This window comes from Semicossyphus pulcher, unplaced genomic scaffold, assembly GCF_022749685.1.
Source record: "Semicossyphus pulcher isolate SPU_LCO1_2020_fin unplaced genomic scaffold, fSemPul1.0.p SCAF_13, whole genome shotgun sequence".
Classification (NCBI taxonomy): Eukaryota; Metazoa; Chordata; class Actinopteri; order Labriformes; family Labridae; genus Semicossyphus; species Semicossyphus pulcher.
This window is the reverse complement of record NW_027211637.1, coordinates 6,881,434-6,906,410: the sequence shown is the minus strand read 5'-3', so window position 1 is coordinate 6,906,410 and position 24,977 is coordinate 6,881,434. Positions and strand designations below refer to the sequence as shown.

General features: G+C 40.9%; 2 protein-coding genes across 2 annotated transcripts; both read left to right on the top strand.

Moving 5' to 3' along the window:
* Positions 1-249: 249 nt before the first annotated feature.
* On the top strand, positions 250-10,021 carry zbtb17 (zinc finger and BTB domain containing 17). Its single transcript, XM_069659914.1, has 14 exons — positions 250-454; positions 614-793; positions 1,812-2,147; positions 2,241-2,330; positions 2,447-2,724; positions 4,267-4,409; positions 4,505-4,805; positions 4,960-5,047; positions 5,966-6,082; positions 6,203-6,323; positions 6,468-6,598; positions 6,716-6,979; positions 7,135-7,224; positions 8,760-10,021. The coding sequence occupies exons 1-14, from the start codon at positions 250-252 to the stop codon at positions 9,077-9,079; spliced, it is 2,664 nt and encodes an 887-aa protein (XP_069516015.1). The 3' UTR covers positions 9,080-10,021.
* Positions 10,022-10,507: 486 nt separating this feature from the next.
* Positions 10,508-15,800, top strand: ddost (dolichyl-diphosphooligosaccharide--protein glycosyltransferase subunit (non-catalytic)). The gene is made up of 11 exons (XM_069660242.1): positions 10,508-10,742; positions 11,572-11,682; positions 11,773-11,859; positions 11,948-12,051; positions 12,165-12,259; positions 12,508-12,601; positions 12,938-13,086; positions 14,249-14,396; positions 14,501-14,621; positions 14,728-14,834; positions 15,142-15,800. The coding sequence occupies exons 1-11, from the start codon at positions 10,508-10,510 to the stop codon at positions 15,289-15,291; spliced, it is 1,401 nt and encodes a 466-aa protein (XP_069516343.1). The 3' UTR covers positions 15,292-15,800.
* Positions 15,801-24,977: the final 9,177 nt, after the last annotated feature.

Below are 24,977 nucleotides of genomic sequence, written 5' to 3'. Positions count from 1 at the left end.
AAAAGACAAGTCCACCAGTGCATGACCGACGTAACATGATTTTTTACTGTTCCTTTCAGTAAAGACATTTTATAAGTACCTCTACTTGAGTAGAGAATGTGTGCACTGCCACCTCTGCATCTCACACACTGGGATGGTTGCTCTGGTCAGTCATCTGAATAATTAATTAAATTAGATTGCTTCATTGTGCTCAGGGAGCTTCACAGAGCCTGCGCCAGCCTATACCGCCATCCTCAGGCCTTCAGGAACATGGAGTTCCCCTGGCACAGCGGGAAGGTTCTGGAGCAGCTGAACCGCCAGCGCAAGCAGGGCCTGCTGTGTGACTGTACCTTTGTTGTGGATGGGGTGGACTTCAAGGCCCACAAAGCTGTGCTGGCGGCCTGCAGTGTCTACTTCCGCACCCTCTTCCTGGACCAGAACGATGTGGTGCATCTGGACATCAGCAATGCAGCAGGTGGGTTACCTTCAGCCTCTGGACACATTTTTGTGTTTATTTGATTCAGTTAGTCATTTTCATCAGTGCTCTTTCTTTGCCTTCACAATGCAACACTTTAATATCAGTAATTGTTCCAAATCATAATTTCCGTTCTTGTGTTGTTGATTATAATTGCAGGTTTGGGTCAAGTCCTGGAGTTTATGTACACAGCCAAGCTGAGTTTAAGTCCGCAGAATGTAGAGGACGTGCGGACTGTTGCCAGCTTTCTACAGATGCAAGAGATTGTAAACGCCTGCTCAGCGTACCAATCAATGGCAACTCAGGCTCCATCCCTTATAACACTGGACTTTGCTGTCGGTGAGTCAAGACTTCACTTAAGGTTTTACTCAGTATGCTGTTTTTGTAACGAGTCCATCTATCCTCTTATTATTTCCACATTTACAAAGGACGATCTGATGAGTTTAAGCAAGTTCTTAGGCAATAGAGTTCCTGTGTTTGTTTTGCTTATGACGAAGAGGTATTTCCACTCTCTTCATAGTTAGCAGTCACGACATATATCATCTTCACCTGTATTATAAACAAATAAGATGTCAGACTCCTGGAATTCAAATCAATAGACTGAGGTCATATTAAAGCAGCAATGATGAACTTTCCCTTTGTGTTCATTGTTGCATGTCTTCTGGGCTATTGCAGTACACTTAAAAGCAGGATTTCCACATCAACAGCTCGCAATGCTTTTCACTGATCAAACAGACATATTATAGACATGTGTGGGAGGAAGAGAGACAGTTCAGCATCTGTTTTGATATATTTATATATTTCTTCATCTGTTCAATGAAGGACCAGAGTTGACACATGATTTCATCCATGCTTTGTTGATGTCTACTAATTAGTATTTTTGTTATTAATGCAATTCAATTCTGCCCTGTGCATGTATGTGCAGTATTATCTAATATATATAAATATATCTCCTCCTGCGCCCTTTTAAATGGCTAATGTACTCTGTGCAAAACTCTGCTGGGAAAATGTAAACAAGGGTTATCTGCTCCCCAGAAATAATTTTGCTGATTTTATGGGGAATCAGACCTGATAACACAGTAAGAATGATTCATAACTAGCTTAAGACTCCTCATAGATGATTAAACGTTTGACTTATAATCAGCATCTGGTGGATTCTTTTTCTAATATGATAATTATGAGTATTATAAATATAGTTTCATGAATGTGACATTTTGTGTCAACACGATCAGTCCACTCAAATTCAAAATTTTAATAAAGTTTTGCTTTAAAGTCAAAGAATGAAAAATTGATCCTGAGAGCCAGACATTTTGCACCATATTCTATCTAATAAAGGAAACCTTTTCCCCTTTTCCAGAAGAAAAAAATGTGGATGAAGAGCAAGGAGAGGAAGTGGAGAGTGACCTGGCAGAAGTGGCATTACAGGCAGAGGAGGAGGGTCTGCCTTGCACCCCCTCAGAAGATACAGAGCCCCAACAAAATCAGGACAATTCAAAGGAAGACATCTCTACTGAAACACAACACACTGCTTCTCAAACAAAACCCACCAAAACTCAGTCAGGCCGAGGCCGGCCGTCCAAAAATGCCCCACTTTCTGCTCAAAAGAAGATTTCTGTAAAGAAGGAGGAAGAAAGTGCTGCACAAGATGCATCAGGATTTCAGGATGACCCCTCCGACACCGACTACTCGCCCAGTAAATCCTGATTTACAGAATTTCTGAAGCAACAAGTTTCCATTTATTTTTCTTGACATATTGTAAAAAGTGATATTTCCTTTTTGTTCACAGAATCACAGATGAAACCTGCTGGCAGCTCATCCTACATGAGCTCTCGGGGGAGAAGAATCAGAAAACCACCCAGACGAAACTTTCCACCTGGTCAGTATTTTGCTCCGTCAGAGATTTTCTAAGCTATATTTTTTATATCTATTTTCATTTCCAGTCAAGCCTCTGGAAGTATGTGATATTTAAGAGTTCTCTTTTCCCCCTGGTAGACAACGACTCAGAAGATGAAGCCCCATCAAAGAAGAAAACTGTGAGGAAAGTGAAGGAGCTGGCAGAGGCGGCTGGAGAGCAGGAGGATGACTCTGGGGAGATTGGCGATGGGGAAGCTGATGATGAAGAGGGGGGTGGAGAGGAAGAAAGCGAGGGCAGCCAGCAGGCGGGGGAAGTCGACTCGAGCAGCGAGGGAGACGGCAGTAAATCTCAGTCAGCGTCTATGAGCAGCCGATCGGAGTCGAAGCCTTACAGCTCGGTGACGCACAAATGTGAGGTAAGAGACATGATTGTGGCCGCAGGAGGGAAGGATATATTTATTTAAACTGTTTACTTTAAAGGAATAATCTGGAAGATTTTCATGTAGATAAATGTCTGTTAAGTCTCTATCTATTGCCGAATGAGGTAACACAATGGTGACTGAGCCAATGGCCCGCTGATAAAATCCTTTACATTTGCAATATTAAAGACCGGGTGCGACTTTCACGGGAAAAAATCCCGAGCGGCGCCCAGTTAGTGACGCGTTTTCCATCAGCCAGCAGTGGTTGGTCTGCCAGAGAGGGTAGGTGGAGCTAAGTGGCTGCTTTTCCGCTCTCTGCAAGTGTTGCGAGTAAACAGTAATCTACTATGGCTGAACAAACAAAGAAAAGATGGATGACTACAGATACAACTTCGAAAATAAGTGCAAATCCAAAGAAAAAGAAACAAATTGGACGCTCAGATGAAGGCAAACAGTCTAAAAAGGAAAGTGACCATCATCGAGGAAAATCAAGAGTTACAACCGGAGCCAACCGTGGACGTCACATATGCAACACTGTCTGGATATCTGGGAAGTGTGCTCCCACGTTTACCGTTTATCGCTATAGGTGCCACCAGAGAGAACGAAACTGAGATCTTCGAGATTACAACTTTAAAGATATGGTTGTATTTTGCTGGACGTAATGTCTTTATTAGCTTTTAGCATGTAAGTTAAGATGATTGACTTGTTGAAAGCGTTAGAAGAGAAAGAGAACGTAAAGATTAACAAGACATTTGACGTATATAGAATAACACAACAATTACCAAGTCCTCAAAACAAGGAACGCTAAAGTTACAATGTCGTTGCAAATTCCAACATAAATCTGTTAACCTGTTGCAGAAAATACATTACTTAAAAGAAAAATATGAGCCCCTCTCATATTTAAATGATTGCTAAGGTCTTTTCCTCAGCATGGCTCAAATGTGAATGATTCACACTTGGCACTACACGAAAGCACATTGGCTGTGGTAACATCCTGTCATTCATGCAGTTATCACACCCTGATTAGACTGCAGTAATTCACTCTAATTACGCTTAAGCAAACACTCCAGACATAAGTTTATTGAAATTACCGCTGCCAGACGCCTCACTGACTGAAGAGCACACAGAATCCCAAAATAAGCATCACGACACTTCCTTCATGTTTGAGAATCCATTTTAAGATTTGAATCATCATCTTTAAGGCTCGACTGAGACTTGCAACTGAGTGCATCAATGAGTGTTTAATCTCATATGAGCCTCAGAGTAGCCTGAGATCCTCTGGGGGTCCTTAGATCACAAGATCCAGATTGAAAACTATTGGCGACTGAGCTTTTGCTCTCGGGGCCCCGTCACTCTGTACTGACCTGTCAGTGAGGCACTTTTTTAACATGTTTTCAAAGGTGCATTTAAATTAATATGTATTACTATTATCATTATCATCATCATTATTATTATTATTATTATTATATAGTTATCTGAGAAGAGTCATTTAAAATCTTGAGCCAGCTCACCCTTCATGTCATATTTTCTTCTCTCCAGGATTGTGGGAAGAAATTCACCCACACGGGAAACTTCAAGAGGCACATGCGCATCCACACAGGAGAGAAGCCGTTCAGCTGTCGGGACTGTAACAAGGCTTTCTCTGACCCTGCAGCCTGCAAAGCTCATGAGAAAACACACAGGTGAGTTACACACATTTCAGTCTACCTGCAGTCCTTTTTCAAACACCTGCCCAGCCAGCTCTGTGTCTTAAAATTGAGGACCTGTTTCATCGTAGCCCTCTGAAGCCGTACTGCTGCTCGACATGTGGGAAGAGCTACCGGCAGATCAGCCTGCTCAACCTCCACCGTAAGCGGCACACAGGGGAGGCACGCTACAGCTGCGAAATGTGCGGCAAGCTGTTCACCACATCCGGCAACCTGAAGCGCCACCAGCTGGTGCACAGCGGCGAGAAGCCGTACCACTGCGACTTCTGCGACAAGGCTTTCTCCGACCCCACCGCCAAGATGAGACACCTGGAGACGCACGACATGGAGAAGGGCAACAAGTGTCCACACTGTGACAAACGATTCAACCAGGTAACATGTTCAGCAGCTTTCTTTCGTATCAAAGACATAATGCTTTGATTTTTTTATACACTTTACCTTGATCTTAGAAAGCCAGGGTTTGAATTGACACATATATCCACCAGAGTGTGTTATCTCACGACTGGTTGTGTCGTGTTTTCTTTAGCTGGGAAACCTGAGGGCTCACTTAAAGATTCACATCACAGATGGGCCTCTGAAGTGCAAGGAGTGTGGCAAACAGTTTACAACTTCAGGTAAGACGAAAGTAACGGCCATATTTTGTGAATTTATGTCAACCTCAGCAAATTTCTTATAGGTTAAAATCACTGTGTAACAGCAGAAGACACTTTTACTGAAATACATAAAAGACTCAGGTTTTACCCCGGGTCATTTGGTGGTATGACAGAGCCTTGCTGAAAGGCCTAACCTTTGCATACTTAGTTGCCCAAGTCCTTAGATATATAAAAAATGTAATTTTATTTAATTTCACCACCGACAACAGTTAATAACTCTTAATATTATTACATTGGAATCAAATATGTTAATTTAAGCTGTTTAGAGTTTAGATATTTGTACAGACAGAGGCAGAACAAGCGTATGGTTTACCCAGATGGTCCCTATAACGGTTGGGTGTAGAGGGTTTGTAGACACGTCAACAACCAGGCTCCTGAAGAGACTGGGGGTTTGAAGACAAGCCTTCCGACAAGCCGTCAAGACACTATCAGAGGCTGCTGAGTGAAGCGGCAACTGGCTTTATTGGAAAAAAGGAACGACCCCAACTGGGCTGCACGATGTCCAGCATGAGGGGTAAAAACAGAGGGGGGCACACCTGGGACGCCAAGTGTCGCTGTGAACTTTCTGGAGGTGTTGTGGGCCTAGCAACTAAACTTTGATTCTAAATATTCAGTTGGTAGAACACAGTAAATAACATTTTGAAAGAGCTACAAAGGCGAGATACAAGTGACAGCGCTGACCCTGAAAACGCATACTTAAACTCTACAAAAGGTACACATTTACACCTGTGAGTCATCCAATATTGTAACATTATGTACTATATGTCTTAAAATGTGAAACACCATAATACTCTCTCTTTAAGGACGTCGCCCTCTGTAGCTGTTTCTTTGCAGAAGAGCATTTATTCTAACTTTCTGTGATTGTGTCTTTTTTTTAAGGAAATCTGAAGAGACACCTGCGGGTTCACAGCGGTGAGAAACCGTACATCTGTATGCACTGTCAGAGAGCTTTCAGCGACCCTGGAGCTCTGCAGCGGCATGAACGCATCCACACAGGTACTCACCTCACCTGACATTCAGACTACAGCTGTTGAATGTGAAAGCAGCATGTTTTCAGTTTTCAATCCCCCACAAATATTATCTATATCCCAACGTTCTGCAATTCACTTTTAACAGGAGAGAAGCCCTGCGTCTGTCCTCTCTGTGGAAAGGCCTTCACCCAGGCCAGCTCGCTCATCGCTCACGTCCGCCAGCACACCGGAGAGAAGCCCTACGTATGTGATCGCTGCGGAAAAAGGTCAGTGCTGTAACAGAAGGCTCATTATTCACACTGCAGAAGATAACTTAAGACTATCCAACTGTGGAGAGTCTTTTAATGTGACTGCCAGGGTAAATGAAGGAAGCATAATAAGTAATGTATCTGTTCTCTCTATCTGAAAAGGTTTGTGCAGTCCAGTCAACTGGCCAATCACATTCGCCATCACGACAATGTCCGGCCGCACAAGTGTCACATGTGTAACAAGGCGTTTGTTAATGTTGGAGACCTATCAAAGCATATTATCATTCACACAGGTAAGGACACAGTTGGTGTCAACTAATGCCTTTGAACAGTTACCGCTGAAGTTTTAGCTTTCACTCGTAAACCTTCAGTTGGTCACCTCTCTCCTCCTGTCTGTCCCGCTCTCTCAGGGGAGAAACCGTTCCTATGTGATAAATGCGGCCGTGGGTTCAACCGAGTGGACAACCTACGCTCCCACGTCAAGACCGTCCACCACGGCAAGGCCGGCATGAAGCGGCTGGTGCTCGCAGGGGGCAGTGCAGATGAGGGGGTTGATGGGTGTGCTGGGGGCTCCACCTCTGACAGTGAGATCAACATAGTTACTGTCACCACAGAGGACATAGTCACACTGGCCACAGAGGCCCTGGCAGCCAGTGCTGTCGCTCAGCTGACAGGTGAGATAGCGACTTCAATGCCAGGTTCAGTCATTGTTTTATCAGGGGGGAACTTAAACATCCTTTGACAAATGCTTGCTTCTGCAAATTATGTATAAGCATGATGATGAGGTCATGACTGTTATTTTTACCCTGTGTCATGTGTCTGTTAACAGTAGTGCCAGTGGCTGCCTCAGTGTCTGCAGACGAGACGGAGGCTTTGAAAGCTGAAATAACCAAAGCAGTTGAAAAAGTGCAAGAAGCAGGTAAGACTGCAGAAAACTCACTGTACAGTTTAAACATCTGTATTTGATAAAAATTATGGGGTCATGGTTGGAACATGAAAAATGAAATGATGGGTTGGGAGGAAAAGGAAACAAACTTATTTTAGAAATGTAAATATCGCATAATTCTGATTTACATAGAAAAGAAGAAGAATTTTAAGGGGACATCTGTGTCAGTGAAACGAGTTCATTTCTGACCCTGCTTGAATTATTATTATTAATAGAATTATTCCATACTGAACCATCAGATGGATTGAGGTCTCGTGATATCTAAAATCAATTATGAAAACAAAATACAAAAACAGCTGAAGGACAGAAAGGTTTTTCATATTTCCAATTGAAGAACAAGAATTCCAGATGTTGGTTTCAATACATAAAACGTCCTTTTATCATTAAAACATGCAATTTACAATAATTCAAAATACACACATTAAATACACAAGGAATATTGTTATGCACCGTCTAAGGGGGTAGGTGCACATAAAGGTACATGAAAATGTTCCCTCCCCAGTCCACAAGCCAACAGGCGGAAACTAAATTTCCCATATACTGTACACAAACAATTTATTATAACGAGTCACAAACACAAGGCAATACAATCTAAGCAAATAGCTCAGGGTGAGCCCAAGGCCAAATCAACAAACAAAAGAAACTATTTCCTTTTAAAAACAATTTCTTGCCCTAAATAAAACAGAGGAAACCAAAATACATTATATAAACCTAACTGCCTACCTTAAACAAAAACAGGAGAAAAAAAGATTCAAAAGAAAGTTTTTGAAAGTCGAGGAGGAGGAGGATTGACCAGCCCCACAGAGTCTTTTCCCCTCGACCCACTCCCAACTCCAGCCACTCAGGACGCTCCACCTGCGATGGACAAACACAGATCCACACAACGACAGAGCACGCACTCGCACACAAACACAGACACAGTCTCCACAAAAAACTACACGGCCAGGGCTGTAAAAATATGAAATAACCATTCTGGAACTTTTGATGGTATCACATGATTTTCATAAACAGGAAGTAGGTCGAGCTGTCCTGGAAGAGTAGATGATCACTTCTTCCTTTTTATCTGAGCATTTTAATGATGAAGCTGAGGTTCAAACTTTATTCTTGATCTTGTAAACAGCATCTGAAAATTTATTTTTTTGAATTCCTGCTTTTGTCAATGATGTTCACTGTCATGTATTACCTATGTCATGTCGAGTTTTTGGCCTCTTCAAGTTATTTTATAAGGAGTAGTATAACAAATAGTAGGATTTGTTTTGGAAAATGTTTGGCAGAATTATAAATGATTGCAATAAATATATATATATGTATATCTGAAGTGAACCTTAATTGGTAAGGTAAGTTTGAACTGTGCAGTTCTTAATGTTGTCAAATTTAAGTATGATGTGTAATGTTTCAATCTTTGAAAAACACAGCGACTGTCAGATGTGAGTGTTTACTTTAAAGGGAACACAGAAACAGAAACATGAATGGCTTACTTTCTTTGTCAACTCTTTTTGTGTTCCCAGACCCAAACACCCAGATCTTGTACGCCTGTGATTCGTGTGGTGATAAATTCTTGGACGCCAGCTCCCTTGCCCAGCACGTACGCATCCACACGGCTCAGGCCTTGGTCATGTTCCAGGCAGATTCCGACTTCTACCAATACACCACAGCTGCCGCTGCTGAGGGGGATTCTGCCACAACATGGCAACCCACTGCTGAGCAGGTCATCCAGGAAGGAGAGCTGATCCTCCAAGCCCAGGATGGAGAGGGAGAGGCAGAGGGAGAAGCTGAAGGAGGGGCGGAGGAGAGTCACAAGAAGAAGGATCAGGAGGGGGATTCATAAGGAAGGGAGAGAGTGAGAGAAGGGAGAGTGACAGGCACACAGAGGATAAAGACTGAAGCTACAGCAGAGGGAAAAGAAGAGGAGATGGAATGTGAGACACGGGCATAGTGGGGCAGTTTTGTTAAGAGTGTATGATGTATAGTTTGTAACAAAAATATTTATACAAGAAAAGCAAATAGATTAAAAGAGTTCATGTCATGATGTTAAAAAGAGGTGTGATCTAGATTCATAAAATACAGCCGTTTTGTCTGAGGACATATGTTCATAAATTATGTTTGCGAAGTCCCAAATCCAGGAGACAAGGTGAGATCAGATGATTTGGCAAATATTGATGAGAACTCTTTCAGAGGTGGGTTTACTACTTTGTATAGTTTGTTTATTTTCAGACTTTAATGCAGGTATATGCATTGTCTTTTGTATAAAATATTTAGTTTCCAGTTCTGTCCTATCTTATATAACTTAAGTAAAAATTCTGTTATTTTTCCATTTGACTCTGATGTACATTTAACTTAAACAATCAAGATATTTTATTGTACTTAGTTGTTATTTTCATGAAAAGCTTATTATACAGAGATCACTACTTGAACATTTGGGGGTACTAAAGAAAGTAACTGACACCCTGTCTTATTGTGGGAAGTAGTGTCTTCATGTACTAGCAAACACTGTAAATGCTGTACATGTGTAATATTTGTATATTTGTTATGTTCCCTCTAAAGAAAGTCGAAATACCTCTTATAGAAGATAACGTGGTGATGTCAAACGGGTCAACAATTCTCCGCTTTTTTTGTTTCTGGTAATGCAGCACATTTTCATATTGTTATGAAGACAGTTCCCTGTCAACAATGTTTCTATGTCATTACTGTCCGTTAAAATTAACACCTGCAACATGCCCTTTTGAACATTAGTCACATTGCTTGTCATCACCTGTTCAATAAAGAACAATCACAGTCTAACCAGCCTTGTGTTGATTGTATAAAAACTATGTAGTGTTTTATGGACATTTTAAGTATTTTAAATTTCATCTCAAATCATTATAAAGTCAAGAAATTAAGTGAAATTAAAAGAATTTTAAATAAATCTGTAAGTATGGTCAGGATTACTACATTCTTACATCTTCTTTCCTTCTTTTTCTATTAATTCCCCTTTTTATTTAACTAATGTAGCTATGGTATGGACAGTTTTGTATGTATTACTTTTAATTTTCAAATATTATTTTTTTTAAAATTCAATTAACATGGTGGAGGTGTTCATTTCTTTCATGAACATGTATTTTTTATGGTATTCTTCCGTGATTGTCAGACTCATAATAAAGCCTTCATCCAATTGGAGGAGCTGCAGTCAGGGCGACGCGTTCCTCTCGCTGATTGGTTGGAATCCTGGGGTCAAAGTTAACTGCCAGCTAACGCTGACGTCGACTTCTGCAGGAAAATGGCGTCGTTGACAGCAGTCATGCAGACGAGCCGGTCCGGTTCTTTATTGTCTTCCAAAAAACGGACCGGAACGATGACCCAACGGAGGTTCAGACTCTTGGACAACTATATCATCGTATTCCTTTCGTTAGCCTCCTTATTGCACTGTGCTGTGGCTGACGGTAAAACGTTGGTTCTGCTGGACAACCTCAACATCAGAGACACCCATTCAATCTTCTTCCGCAGTCTGGCAGGTCAGTGCGAGATTCGTGCTATTCCATGTATAAATACCTTCTGTGCTGTTTTAGATTTTTTTCTATTGCAAACTGGTTTCCAGAAGGAAATCTATAGGGACTTGGCACTTGAGTTTGCAGTTATGAACTCCAGCAGCACAGCAAGGATGCTAACGCAGTCTTAGCTACATTGTGTTCTCTGTCTCACCAAACATTATTCATATTTCTGGCACTTGAATGTATTTTTAACTAAATAACTGTTGATTTTGTGCTTGGTAATGTTCACTAAAACTAAATTGAATAGATACAGAGCCACTTTCCATTTCGGCATAGTTGTAGTTCACCAAATACTCGATAATTTAAAAACAGTCATCATCTACCAAAGATTCAGTAATACCCGATGCGATTGCAAGATACGATATATGAAAAACTGAAAATGAATATACATAAGGTTGCAATGCATCTCTAGTGATTCTGCAGAAGATAAATGAGCACGTACAGTATTTAGTAGGGGCCGGTAATATTTGGCGTTTGTGGGATAACCATCCTAATTGAAGGAATGTATACTGTACATAACAGTTTGAGGAATAACAGCTAAAGATACAAGCAAAAAAGAATCAATACATTTTTCTGAAAACACAACTTTTCTTTGGAATAATGTTGTTGTAATGTTATAATCACTAACACGAGATATTACCGTTGTATTAGCAGCCAGTGTGTTATAGCAAGTTAGTTACTGTAGTAGAGGATCACAATCACAAGGTACACCTTCAGTGAATACATCTGAATGCACTGCAGTACCACATTCTTCAAGTGACTACAAAAGATTTGATGCATGTCTCTTTTTCAGATCGAGGCTTTGACATCGCCTTCAAGACAGCCGATGACCCCTCCCTATCTCTGATCAAATATGGCCAGTTCCTGTATGATCACCTAATCATCTTTTCACCATCCGTTGAGGGTAAATGTCACACTCTCAGTTCTAAATGAAGTTAACAATATTGAGGTTGTGGTTATCTTGTTGAAAACCTTTTTTTTTTGTCATCTTCAGACTTTGGAGGGAATATAAATTTGGAGACCATTACAGCCTTCATTGATGGCGGAGGCAACGTCCTGGTCGCGGCTAGTTCAGATATTGGTGGGTTGATTTTGTAAAAGCTTTTGAAGTATTAATAATAAAATACTTTTCTATTGTCCTGTATTAAAGCTCCTCTCCTGTTACACAGGTGACCCTCTGAGGGAGCTGGGCAGTGAATGTGGCATTGAGTTTGACGAGGAAAAGACTGGTGTCATTGACCATCACAACTATGACGTGTCTGACCCTGGAGAGGTGAACTGAGTTCTGAACGGCAGCAGGCCCATTCATTTAGTTTCACATTTTCAGTATTTAGAACTGCCTTTAGTCCAGGTTGTTATTTATGTGTGATCCTTTTTTGTCTCCAGCACACCCTGATTGTTGCTGATCCAGAGAACCTCATGAAAGCTCCAACTATTGTTGGCAAGCCCACCAACAAACCTGTTTTGTTCAAGGGCGTTGGGTAAGCACAACTGAACACAAGTTAAATGTCAACAACCAGGATTTGCTAAATATTATTTTATTCAGTATTTAGACACTGTTGATATTCTAAAGCAGCAGCGAAGACATTCACTCACTGTAAATGTTTTTGTTTTTTTTAAATACTATATTAAATGGCATTAAGGAGTACTGTATTACTGTTAACTCACTGCAGGTTCTATCATATACAATTTGACTAACCTGCCATGGCTCCTTTGTCCTCTCTTCCAGCATGGTGGCAGACCCAGAAAACCCTCTTGTACTGGACATCCTTACCGGCTCGTCTACTACCTACTCCTTTTTCCCGGACAGACCCATCTCTCAGGTGAGAATACTGATCATGTCAGATTATTCATTTAGATGTAGTTTATTCAGAAATAGTTGTATCTTTTATAGTACCTCTTAAGTCTTGAGCTTGATTAGGACTAGTTTATTTGCTCCTTCTCTGTTATGCCAAACTAGTGGAGAAGTAACCACTGGGGGCCTGCATGGGAAATTCCTGCATGGAACTACTCTAACTTCTACCATCTATGACTAAGCCTGGCTAGCGTATCTATTTCATTAACATTCAAAATTAGATGTTTACTCTCTAGGTTTTAGCTGTGAAAATAATTTGATCTGATTCTGATTTAATATTAATTTTTCCCCCCTACCTCTCCAGTACCCCCATGCTGTTGGCAAGAACACCCTGCTGATTGCTGGTCTTCAGGCCAGAAACAACGCCAGAGTGGTTTTCAGCGGCTCCATGGACTTCTTCAGCGATGCTTTCTTCAACTCTGCTGTGCAGAAGGCCAGGCCTGGGTCTGAGAGGTAGTCTTCAAATCATCCGTTTTCCCCTCATGGATAATCTTCAAGCTTCCAGTTCAGAAATGTTCTCATTATCAAACTTTTTTTGCATGGAGTAAAGGTGCAGGCATTTTCTTCATTAAGTTTGCCAAGTTCTGTTAATACCCAGTCTTATCTATATTTATTAGATTTAGGTATCTAGTGTGAAAAACAGCCTGCAGATGCTGGCGATGTTATCTGTCTCTCTGGGACACAGAGGCAAAATCTGTTGTTCTTCTAGCTCGGAAGATCTCCAGCCTATTTCAGCTTGGATTTATAGTCTTTGCCTTCTCCTGCATTGCAATCTACAAAACCCCGCTAGAACAGTGAACATGGCATCCAAAAATACAAGACCAAAGAATGTTATGGAGGAGGATACATTCTCCAGTGTTTTGGCTGACTCAAATATTGAGCCAAGTTTATTCAAAACAGAGTGTACAGCCATGGAAAGAGGCAGAGGCAGCAGCATGTGTTGTGCCATGCATCCTGGTACATGTAGGCAGAACTCCCTTCTCCCTTTAATAGCACATAGCAGAGTCAATATAGCACATGCTTAGCAATGTAGTGCTGCAATTGACTTCATTTATCATCAATACTTATCAGACATCCACTTAAAACTTTGCCAAAATTCCCTTTTAATGCGTTTAGGTTCTTAATAGAATCTTGAGTTATTACAATTTAGTTTAAAAGCCTGTAAAAATGTTGCTTTCAACCTATTTTTCTGTGCAACACTCTCTGATGAGAAATGTCTCTACTTGTTATCAAGCTAATTTGTAGAAGGAGAGTAGTCTTACAGTCTTTAAGACATATTACGGTTTCACATTTAAGTGAAAGTTAACGTTTAATGTTTAAGACTGGAACAACTGTTGATCATTTATTGTTGCGGCTGTGGTTGGTAACGTGGACAGCTAATATTTTTGCTATTTAGGAGTATTTTAGCATGAAGACATTTTCATGTTCAAACAGAACCAGCCTAAACAAAATTGTACAGCTCTTCTGAATATGAAGTGTGTAAATGTATTATTATCCCCTACTGACAAAAAGTAAAATTGATTGACTGCTGAAAAATCTGTAATGATATTAACAGTATTGCCTGGTAATCAGTCTCCTGTGGTTGAAACACTTCTCTTGTTGTTGTCTTTGTCAGGCACGAGCAGACGGGGAACATGGAGCTGGCCGAGGCTCTGTCTCGCTGGGTGTTCAAGGAGGCCGGAGTCCTCAGGGTGGGAGCTGTCACCCATCATCCTGTTGGAGAGATCACTCCCCCAGCAGCATACACAATCACTGACCTCGTGGTGAGTTAGAAGTTTAAGATACTGAACAATCTTCACCCTGAATCCTGAAGGAGGGGTTGTGTATTTTTATGTGTATCTCAATCATTTTAAAACTTTCCCTGCAGGAGTACAGCATCGTCATTGAGATGTTGTCTGAGGGCCGCTGGATTCCCTTCGATGGAGATGATATTCAGCTTGAGTTCGTGAGGATCGATCCCTTCGTCAGGACTTACCTTAAGAAAAATGGTATGTTGCAGTGCTTACAGACCATATACACTACTTATTCATTTAGTTAATTATTGCTAACAACCTAAATGTATCAACCATAAATGCCTTCTTGTCTTTCTTAAAGGAGGTAAATACAGCGTCCAGTTTAAGCTGCCTGATGTGTACGGGGTCTTCCAGTTCAAGGTGGACTACAACCGTCTGGGATACACACATCTCTACTCCTCCACACAGGCAAGTTATTGGAAACTTCTATGCAAGGATCTCCATACATAGAAAGTGTTAGATGCAAATGTAAGGACAGAAAAACTGAATGATTAAGAGTCTTTTTACTTTTTGTTAATGAAATTAGATGTCAAAAATATTGTCTGCAATATTAAATGAGCTTTCCAAGGACTACCCAAAACCTTGGTGTATTATTTAAGTGTTTATTTGCTCAGTACTCTGGCTTCTAAGACGTTTCTGTTGCTAAAATGCACTTAACAACCCTGCTGTAATTAATGACAGGCCTAACCTCTATTCTCTTATTCCAATACCACAGGTATCAGTGCGTCCCCTGCAGCACACTCAGTACGAACGCTTCATCCCCTCAGCCTACCCATACTATGCCAGCGTCTTCTCCATGATGGCAGGACTCTTCGTCTTCAGCATCGTCTTCCTACACATGAAAGAGAAGGAGAAGTCAGACTAACAAGAGAAACAACAGGGAGGATAGCGGGATAAAAGAACTAAAGTGGTGGTGTGAAAAGTTATATTTGAATGTTTTGAGGGCTTAAATCTTTACATAGGGGCTTGGACAGCAGTCCTTAAATACAGTAAATGTTTGGTTTTTGGGGCTCTCAAATAATCAAGATCTGGAAGGCAAAAAGGGGTGATGACTGTGACTCAATGCAGTGTCTTTGTTTGTTTGTTTGTTTTTGTACTTTGAGATCACTGAAACGCCTGTAAATGTTCTGAAGTCAGTCAGCGTTTGTATAAAGTTGCTTTACATTTGATAAAAGTATCTCCTGAGTAGAGCACTTGCATTGGAAAATGAAAGTAATCCATATTAAAATCTGACACCCATTTCTCAATTAGGAAAGGTTATTGTGGTAACTACATGCACTGAAAATGTAAACTGTTCATTTGGTTTTGATAAGACTTCAAAGTGTTTCCAAAAAAAGTTGGGAGTCATCTTGACAATAAAACACTGACATTCCACTCTAAAATTCCTGTCTTTTCTGTGACCTGTCAAAATTTTGCTCTGTGAATCCCACACTGTTACGAAGTCGGTCTCCAGGACCTATTTAGTGGTATTATAAAAAAGGGTTATAAATGCGGTTTTGGAGTGTTTTGTCCAAAAGTGTTTTGGAGATGCTGCTGCACTATCCTAAAAACTCAATTTAAGCTCCTGTGAGGAACTTTTGGTTTGTGTTGATTTTGGCGCCCCCTGTGGACAAAGCTGTACCTCTTATATCTGCAGATTTTGTCCTGTACATGCTTAAGTGGTGGTTTTTAACAAAAAATCTCATCCTGCTTTCTTTCTTTCTCTAACAGTCATATGTATCACCCACTTAAAAATGTTGCCCTGGAAAATGTAAACAAAGGCAGTGTGCAGTAAATCACTTCATCTGACACCTACTTACACAAGGGGTTCAGGCATTTAAAGTAACTATATAGAAATAATCAATCTTGCCACTGACGGTCTGGTTTGTAAACTGTAAAATGTAAACTGTTCATTTGGTTTTGATAAGACTTCAAAGTGTTTCAAAAAAAAGTTGGGAGATCATGTTTTAAAATTGTCAGCAGTACATGACCAACAGAGACACTCCGCTCCATCAGCGTTTAACATTAGAAAGTCTGAAAAGTAATTAATAAGTAATTCACTATGTCGTCTCCCTCTCTCTCCCGTTAACAGTAAACCTGTCACACGGAGTGCCCCCTACAGGCGTGGAGCACTTCTGTTGTGATGGCTGCATTTGCAACGTTTTTCTTTTGGCTGCAATTGCTTAAAAAACCCTGCTCTTTCAAAAGAGCAGGGTTACCTGAGCAGAGTACCACGCTGAACAGTGAATCTGGAGAAGAGTGGGAGACTCTGCTGGGCTTTTATCCTGTAGAGTAGGTAGGTGGCTTGATTGCAGATGAGCGACAGGTGTGCAGGCTTGATTGGCAGCGAGGTGTGTGGATCCATGTCCAGCTCCTGATGAACACGGACACACACACAAAGAAGACGTACTATAAGATCACAGTAACACCCACAGAGAAAGGGGAAAGAGGGAGAAAAGGAGACTAGGATCCTCACAAAAACATTCAGCCCACTTGACTAACTCCCTGCACAGTACAAACACCTGTCTTCCATATGGTCAACAGCAACAGAGATGAGGAGCCCCTCCACATGTGACATTTTTGCAGCACAGACCACATTTCTTTACTGCGAGGGCCTAGAAGGTTTTTAAAAGTGAAAGCCCCTGAATACAAAGTTAAAGAACTAAATAGCTCCTGCATTTACAGTATAAACTATAAATATAAAACTATATAAAACTAGTGATGCAATGTATATTCCTTCTCCACTGAATTATAAGTAAACAATAATTAGCTGGGTTTATTACTTGGTAGAGCAGACTTGGTCAGCTTTGGTCCACTTAGAGACATTTTGAAGCTGCTTGTTTGCTAAAAGTTGGCTAATGGGACTTTTTCTGTAAATTGCCTGTGAAGAGTTCATATTGAAAGTGCAGCAGAGGTGAAATGTATATATTATATACATACCTCTCCTGTCTTTCTCCCCATGTGCGTCTCTGACGACTTTCTCCATCAGCTGTACGTTTCATGAAGGCGCCTAAAAACACAACTCTTTTTTCACCCGCAGTCTGTTTCACAACAGCAGGTGACTTGCGTGTGGAGGACGTTTGTTGGTAATTGCCTGCCGTATTGAAACAAGCCGAACCAACGTGTTAGTGTTTACAAATGGCATCAGACACAACCAGCTGCACTCAGATTAGTAGGCATTTAAAAGGAGAGGTCCCACAACAATCCTCTCCTGTGTGTCTGTCACCAGAGGGGGCCAAAGTACACACATTCTATACTTAAGTAGAAGTACAGATACTTGTGTAAAAAAAAAGACTTTGGTAAAAGTAGAAGTACTGATTCAACTCCTTTACTCAAGTGAAAGTAAGAAAGTACACGCTCTGAAATGTGCAAAAGTAAAAAGTATTCCTCTGAAGGACATTTTACCGACCACTTCTGTGCAAAGCTAACTAAACCTCACAATAATAGTAATAATGATAATAATTCAAAGACGATTAAACTTAAACATTCTAGCTTAAAATAAAATAAAACTATATTCTGCCAATAGTGAACACTAACTTTGTTCTAGAGTTGTAACAACACCAGAATTTTGAACTTCAGCAATACAGGATACCTCTTTTGATAACTGGGAAAAACGAAAAAGGTCCTTGGCACACTAGGATAGTTTTCTTAGTTTGTATTCACTGGACACTGTCTGGTTTTGCTGCAAGCCAAATTTCAGACAGAATAATAAAGTCTGAACCGAACTGAGGTCCCAAATGAGCACCTGGATGATTTTTTAAAGCTTTGAAATCAGTCATGATGTTTGGGAGGCAGCGTGGCGAGACCAAAATAAAAATAACCGATAATTCCCCTCACATGCATTGAAACTAAAGTAACGAGCCTGTTCTGAGAATGTAAGGAGTCGAAAGTACAGATTTTTGTGTTCAAATGTAGGGAGTCAAAGTAAAAAGTTGTAAAGTACAGATACCTGAAAAATCTACTTAAGTAAAGTAACAAATATTTGTACTTCTTTACTTCCCACCTCTGTCCTACAGGAGCAGGAGGGGAAGCGCGTGTCCGCTATGATTCGGTCGCAGGTGGCGTCTAAAATGGGTCGTCAATAACTTGGCAACTGTTAATGAACCTGGGTGGACCATCTATGTAAAGACTGCATGGGAAACACTGGATGTTCATCACCTTAGTAATGTTCATCATATTGCAGACACCAGCTGGATGTGTAAGCAGCAGTGAAATAGCCCTGCTTTATAGTTTGGGTCTAGTTTTAGTCGACGAAAAGTTTTCATAACTTTTAGTCAAAACGTTTTCTAACTTTAATCTAATTCAAATAGCCTAATACTGGTTAAATCCGCTGTAATGCGCTATCCTTTCATTATTTATTTCTTGACGATGTTCTCCACGGGCAATATAGATCCTCAGCTGAGGTTATATGTGTACATGGAAATTTTTGGAACATAACGTTACACATGCAAAGCCACAGAACGAAGCCGTGCAGTTACAGTAGCACATACTGCACGTTACTCTCTTGCCTTATTTCAAGCAGCAGTGTTGGTATTTACTGTAAAAACTTGTTACAAATTTATCATTGCTTCTTATTTAAACAATCTGACTGAAACAGACAGCTGGTGATCTCTGTTATTGCTCGGAAAAAGCCTGTGAGCGTGCAGAGCCTGAAGCAGTGGATGCCATCATGATGAAGCTGCTACTTTGGGACATCCTCACCAGTATGGCTGGGTCTGATTCAGGGGGATCTGCACACGTCCCTCAACCAATTTAAGCAGAAACGGGAAGGCATTGCTTGTATTTTGACAGACAGATCTGACGCACAGTGGGGGAAAATATCGTGAATTTGGGGGGGAGAGAGTATTTAATAAGAAGAGAAAAATGACCTCTGATCTTGGCCTGAGGACAGGGAGGCACCGGGATCTGGATATTAACTCTCTCCTGTCTCTTCCCCCCCTTCTCTACTGTGGTTTTGATGCTGTTGTCTGCTCTAGGCCGCCACCAGACCCGTAGGAGTTGGCTGGCCTGTTGCAGGTCAGATCTACCTTGAGAGCAGACCGCACCTCTCCAGGTTGGGTCTGCGCATCTGGGACTGACAAGAGGGTGTCTGTGAGGAGAGGGGTCAGGCAGGGATCAAGTCCTCTGATTTCAGGCTGTCCTAACATTTCAGGCTGTCCTAACACAGTTGTTCTTCTTTTGTTCCCACAGTTGACCGGTGTCATATTTATTGGACTTCTTTCTGCAAATTGATATAAGAGTTAGAGTTAGTCTGTTCTTCATAGCAATGGTTGTCTATAGATAAATAGCAGACCTTGGAATGCAGTGAATAGCCCAATCAGAATCAAGTAATCAACAAAACTGTGTCATAAATTATACAATACAACAGTTTGTTCCAACCAAGTAATCTGACTGGACAATAGGTGTTCCATGAGTGCTGATACAGAATACAACATCACTGGGTGTAACGCTCCGCCTCAGCCAGGTGTTCTGAATGCAGTTAACTAACATTACAGCAGACGGTCTTTGATTAGATTGATCAAGCTGGTACCTCAGATTGACACAGGCCAAACTAGCATGACTGAGCATAAATTAATACAAACATAAAGATTACCAATGCTTTAAATATCGCACTGTATGATAAATTGAAACATTATTAACCCCACTGGAGAAGTTAATGAAAATGATCATCATGGGCATCGGTTCAGAATGCATAATCAGATCGGAAACTTCATTACTTTATTCTGAAGAAGTTGACCTTGTTAAAAGGCACCTGGAGGTCAATAAAGGGGGAACAAACCACACATGGTGTGTCAAAGGATCTGAAAAACAGTTAGCACAATATTAGAACTTTAACCAAGCTAAGTTAGATCACTTTTCTAGTAAGGAAATATAGATAAGTTCTAGCGTAAAATAATATGGACAAAATAAGAACTAAAAGTAGGAAAAATACTCCCTACCATTCTTCTTCTGAGATTGTGGCAGATTGCAACCAATGTTAAAAGGTGCATACTGCCACCTACTGTACCGGAGTGTGTAACATCAGGGTCTGATACTGTACTTCAGGTTAAATCAGGGGTGTCCAGATGCGGCCCGCCAGGAGGTCTCTTCAGGCCCGCGAGACATTTTGGGGAAGGGGAAGAAAAATAAAATAAATATATATATATATATATATATATATATATATATATATATATATATATATATTTATAGGCCTATTTATATTTTTAAAGAGAGATTTTTATAGATGTATATATAGAGAATTTGATGATCGATTATCTGATCACGATATTAGGCATGAGCTGCCCTCACACTGAGGTCCGCTGGTTGAGCCGAGGAGCGGTGCTCAGACGCTTCTTCCAATTACGCACAGAGATCGCTCAATTCATGGCACAGAGAGGAAAGCAAGTGGCAGAGTAAGATAAGCCAGACAGGGTTACAGGTCTTGCTTTTTCAGTGGACATTACAGAACATTTGAATGTGATGAATGTTAACATGCAGGGCCGCAACAAACTCGTCACAGAGTACTCCGACAGCGCTCGTGCTTTCCAAATGAAATGTGCTCTGTGGAAGGCGCAGCTGTCCCAGCACAACCCAGACCACTTCTCCTGTCTAAAATATGTACCTGTGGATTACGAAAGTATGGAGACAAACAGGAACACACTGTTGGGGCTCATAGCCGAGTTTAAAAGTCAATTAACTGTCTTCACTCAGCTGGAGAAAAAAACGCGTGCTTAAGTGCCCTCCTGGTTGGCAAAACACAACTGCTCTCTTGGGTGGAAAAACACACTAAACTCCAGAAGACTATTAGGACCAAGAAATACTATGAAACATTGCTGTTGCAATGACTTTTATGTTGGGCCCTTTTTTGATCTACATTGAGCCAGAACTATATCTCACAGAACCAGTTTGGATTATATGGTGCTAATATGGTGTTAAATATGGTGTTATCCACTAGAATACAGGAAATGGCATCTACTTAATTGAAAATGTTCTGGCGGAAGACCCCCACACCCCCGAGGGATTTATTTATTTATTTCTGTGTGTTCTTCAGAGTCCAACGTTGAATCTACACAGTTCTCGTGGATGCTGATCCAAACTACAAACTAATTTAAGTAGTCTGTCTAGTTAGTCTGTTGTAAGGCTATATAATGTGCCATTTGTATAACATATAAACATGTCTAAAGTGCCCTTGAAAACACGCGGAACTTAGTGCCCTCTTTAGTGGCGAGAACGCGCTGTATGTGCCCTTTTTTGTCTTTTCGCCACTGCCCTCCAAAAAGTCTGTGTCACACCTATGAGCAATTTGGAGTTTTAACCTTAATAGCATGTCTTTGGACTGTGGGAGGAAGCTGGAGGGAACCTGTGCTTGCATGAGAACATGCAAACTCAAACACAAAGACCCCCTACATCCGTTCCTGTTTCACAAAGATAGACTTTGGCTGAGATATAACAAATAGTCAGACTTCAGATAGTCCACTAAATTCATCTGTTTCACAACGCAGTTTAGTTCTTGACTATTTTAAGCAGGACTATGGTGCATTAAATTCTGGGTAAATTAACAAAAAAAAAAAGCCCAACCGAGTAATCGCATCTAACAGCTCAATTCTGTTTACCCCAGCAGAGAATGTTTGTCTGTTGGAGGGATTCAACAGTTTTAAGGGCATTTTACTTGGAAAATTCAGCCAAGAGTGTAACAACAAAAAAATAACCTGATTTGGAAAAAAATTGCAGCAACAGTAGACAGTGTTAATCCGACTGTTGAAAGGACCGTCAAAGATCTTCAAAATTTGGTGCTACTGGTCAGCAGGTGTCACTTATTGTTACCATGGTAACATGAGTGTTAAGGCTAACTTAGCCTGGGGGTACAGTGTCTATTTTTTGGGCTTTAAATTAGTCAGTCTTTATTTTTGTGAAATGGTCTAACTTGCATTTGACTAATCTATGAGCAATATTCAGCGGCGACCCCAGGATTCTTTCCTGGGGATGGCCGGAGATGGTCACAGAAAATCTTGGGGTGGCACACCAAAACCAAAAGTTATATACACATGTTGAAAGAAGCACCACCTTGCTGCAGCTGGCTATGCACTTTTTCATTTTCTTTCACACAAACTATTATGAAGAGTATAAGAAAAGTTATGATTGAAATGGTACATAATATTGTACAATATTGTTCAGATTATTCAGGGCTTCCCACAAACATATGCAGTATTCAGCCATTGGGGAAAAGTAGACAGCTGGGGGGGTCTGGGGGCATGCTCCCCCAGAGAAAAAATGAGTCCATAAAAGCCCAAATTTGTTGGCTTCTAATGGCACTCTTCTATCATATACACTGATATTTATTATTACATATTTTTGTGATTTTGCTAACCCATTTCCAAACAGTGAGGGAATTATTTCACAGGAGAATTAGGCCTCTTGTGTTTTAGCACTCTGTGCCCACCCAGTCTGCAAACAGCTGTGGTTTGGTACAAAATAGTTAATGCTGTAATTGCTGTAATTAATTAACGTATAATGATCAACAGCCTGATTATAGTGTTCATGTTTGGATCTTTTAATAAATGACAACATATAGAAAAAATTAACTGTTGCATCCTGTTACTACAAGCTGCTGTCACATGCTCAGACTCTCTTCTTACTTATGTGTAAGATATTTTGGAGCACTGTAACAACTGTCCCTGCCTTCTCTCAAAATGTAAGTTCGGGCGGGCCAAGTGAGGCGTTCCTGTACTCACATGGCTGTGACTTGGTGAATTAAATGTCCTCGTATTCCAGCTCTGCTTGCGTTTTGGGACTTTTACAGTGCTTAACCCTCGTATTGTCCTCAATAAACTAACACATTTTGCCCTTGGGGTCAATCTGACCTCCAGAAAATGATTTACACAAAATTGTTGACCAAGTTTTTGTGTCAGGCACTTTGTTTATTTGTTGAATACATAAATAACCCCTTGATAATGAAACATATCGGTGAGTTGACCTGTTCTCTAGCGCCACCATCAGCCCAAACTTTTAAATCTGAATTAATGTATCTTGAAAAGTTTTCATACAAATCTTCTCAAATTTACTGACAACATTAATGAACACAAGAGTATGAACCCTATTGGTTATGGTGATGATATGACCTTTCCTGTAGCGCCACCATCAGGTCAAACTTTCAGTTTTAGAGTTAGTGTGTCTTGAAAATCTTTCATCCAAATCTTTTCTACTTTGGGGTGCACATTCATGACTCTCACAGAATGAACTGTATTGATTGATGTTGGTGAGTCAAAGTTCTGGTGGGAATAGTTGTTTTCCCCACCCCCCTGTTATGTATCAACTCAAAAGTATCAACTCTGCACCTGCAGGTATGGGGATGTTAGGTCACACACACAGACAGACAAGTTTTACACAGCTAAAACAGCTTGGGGTCAAATTGACCCCAGAGGAACACCAATGCGTGCAATATGTGTTCAGGACATTGAAAAGATATCATCATGATAATTTTATGCATAATCAGTTGTCCCCATCAAATCAGGAAAAGTCATGAAATATGAAGCAAAAAAAAAAAAGTTAACTATTATTTTTTGAATGATAAACATTGAATGGGGTCAAATTGACCCCAAGGATAACAGGAGGGTTAATTATCGTCCCCGCTCCCGCGGACCCGCGAGTGTGATGCTTTGTCTCTGACCAGCGGCTCGGAGGAGGAGAGGACCACCACGGTGCAATTTAAGTTTAAATCTAATAACCAGCAAAGCTGGCTGTTTCATTACTTCATATATGGCTACGCTACACATGATATGGTAAACTGCAAGAGAAATAAAGAAGAGGAAAACAATTTGGTAATAATAATACTCATCCCCTTATGATTTTGACCCAGACAGATGTGATCACTGCAGCACCTCCCACAGTAAAAGCACGAGGTATACAATAAGTAAACATTACAAACAGGCTTTATAGAGGTAATTCGTTGATGATTCATTCATTGAGCCCATAAACGTCTGTGTGGCGTGTTGGGAAAACTTGTTCTTGCTTACTGTGCGTCGTCACGTTGCCGGTGTTTCCCGGTGCTTTCACAGCTCTTAATGACGTCGACCTCTCTTTGTGCAGTAAAATGCAATTCTTATTGTTGTCTTCAATTCTTTTGCTAATGTCTATAAAACACTGAAGTCTGCTCTCTGCCAAATGTGCTCTCAGTGTGGATGCAGCGGTATGCAGTCGGTGCTGTGGCGGGCGCTCAACAGCACTTTCGATTTCGGGACCTCTTGGTCATGGTCAAACGTCCACTGACTAGAGATCCGCTCTCACGACCTCAGTCAGTCCTGCAAACTGGCCCTGAATCAGCGGATCAGCTGAGCTGTCATCATTGATAGATCAGCGTTTGTCCTGCCTCATTATGTTGAACCAACTACCTATCAGATCTGGGGTGACCACAGGGGTGGCCGGTGATAATCGCTATTGCTGTTAGATGACTCTTTACAGACCTGAACAGAGTCTGCTCCATCTTTGCGCACGACAGGTCCGCAGGTACATTTCGTGCGGTGAGATACAGACAGTTGAAAAATAAGCCTCGGTATTCTGTGCACATAAAACATAATGATTGCACACTGCACT

Bases quoted from the DNA above. Each gene is read 5' to 3' on its own strand.
- ddost (XM_069660242.1), top strand. From the start codon at position 10,508: ATGGCGTCGTTGACAGCAGTCATGCAGACGAGCCGGTCCGGTTCTTTA. The intron at 11,683-11,772 runs GTAAATGTCACA...TGTCATCTTCAG, and splicing joins CTTTTCACCATCCGTTGAGG to ACTTTGGAGGGAATATAAAT. The intron at 11,860-11,947 runs GTGGGTTGATTT...CCTGTTACACAG, and splicing joins CGCGGCTAGTTCAGATATTG to GTGACCCTCTGAGGGAGCTG.
- zbtb17 (XM_069659914.1), top strand. From the start codon at position 250: ATGGAGTTCCCCTGGCACAGCGGGAAGGTTCTGGAGCAGCTGAACCGC. The intron at 2,725-4,266 runs GTAAGAGACATG...TCTTCTCTCCAG, and splicing joins CGGTGACGCACAAATGTGAG to GATTGTGGGAAGAAATTCAC. The intron at 6,083-6,202 runs GTACTCACCTCA...CACTTTTAACAG, and splicing joins GCATGAACGCATCCACACAG to GAGAGAAGCCCTGCGTCTGT.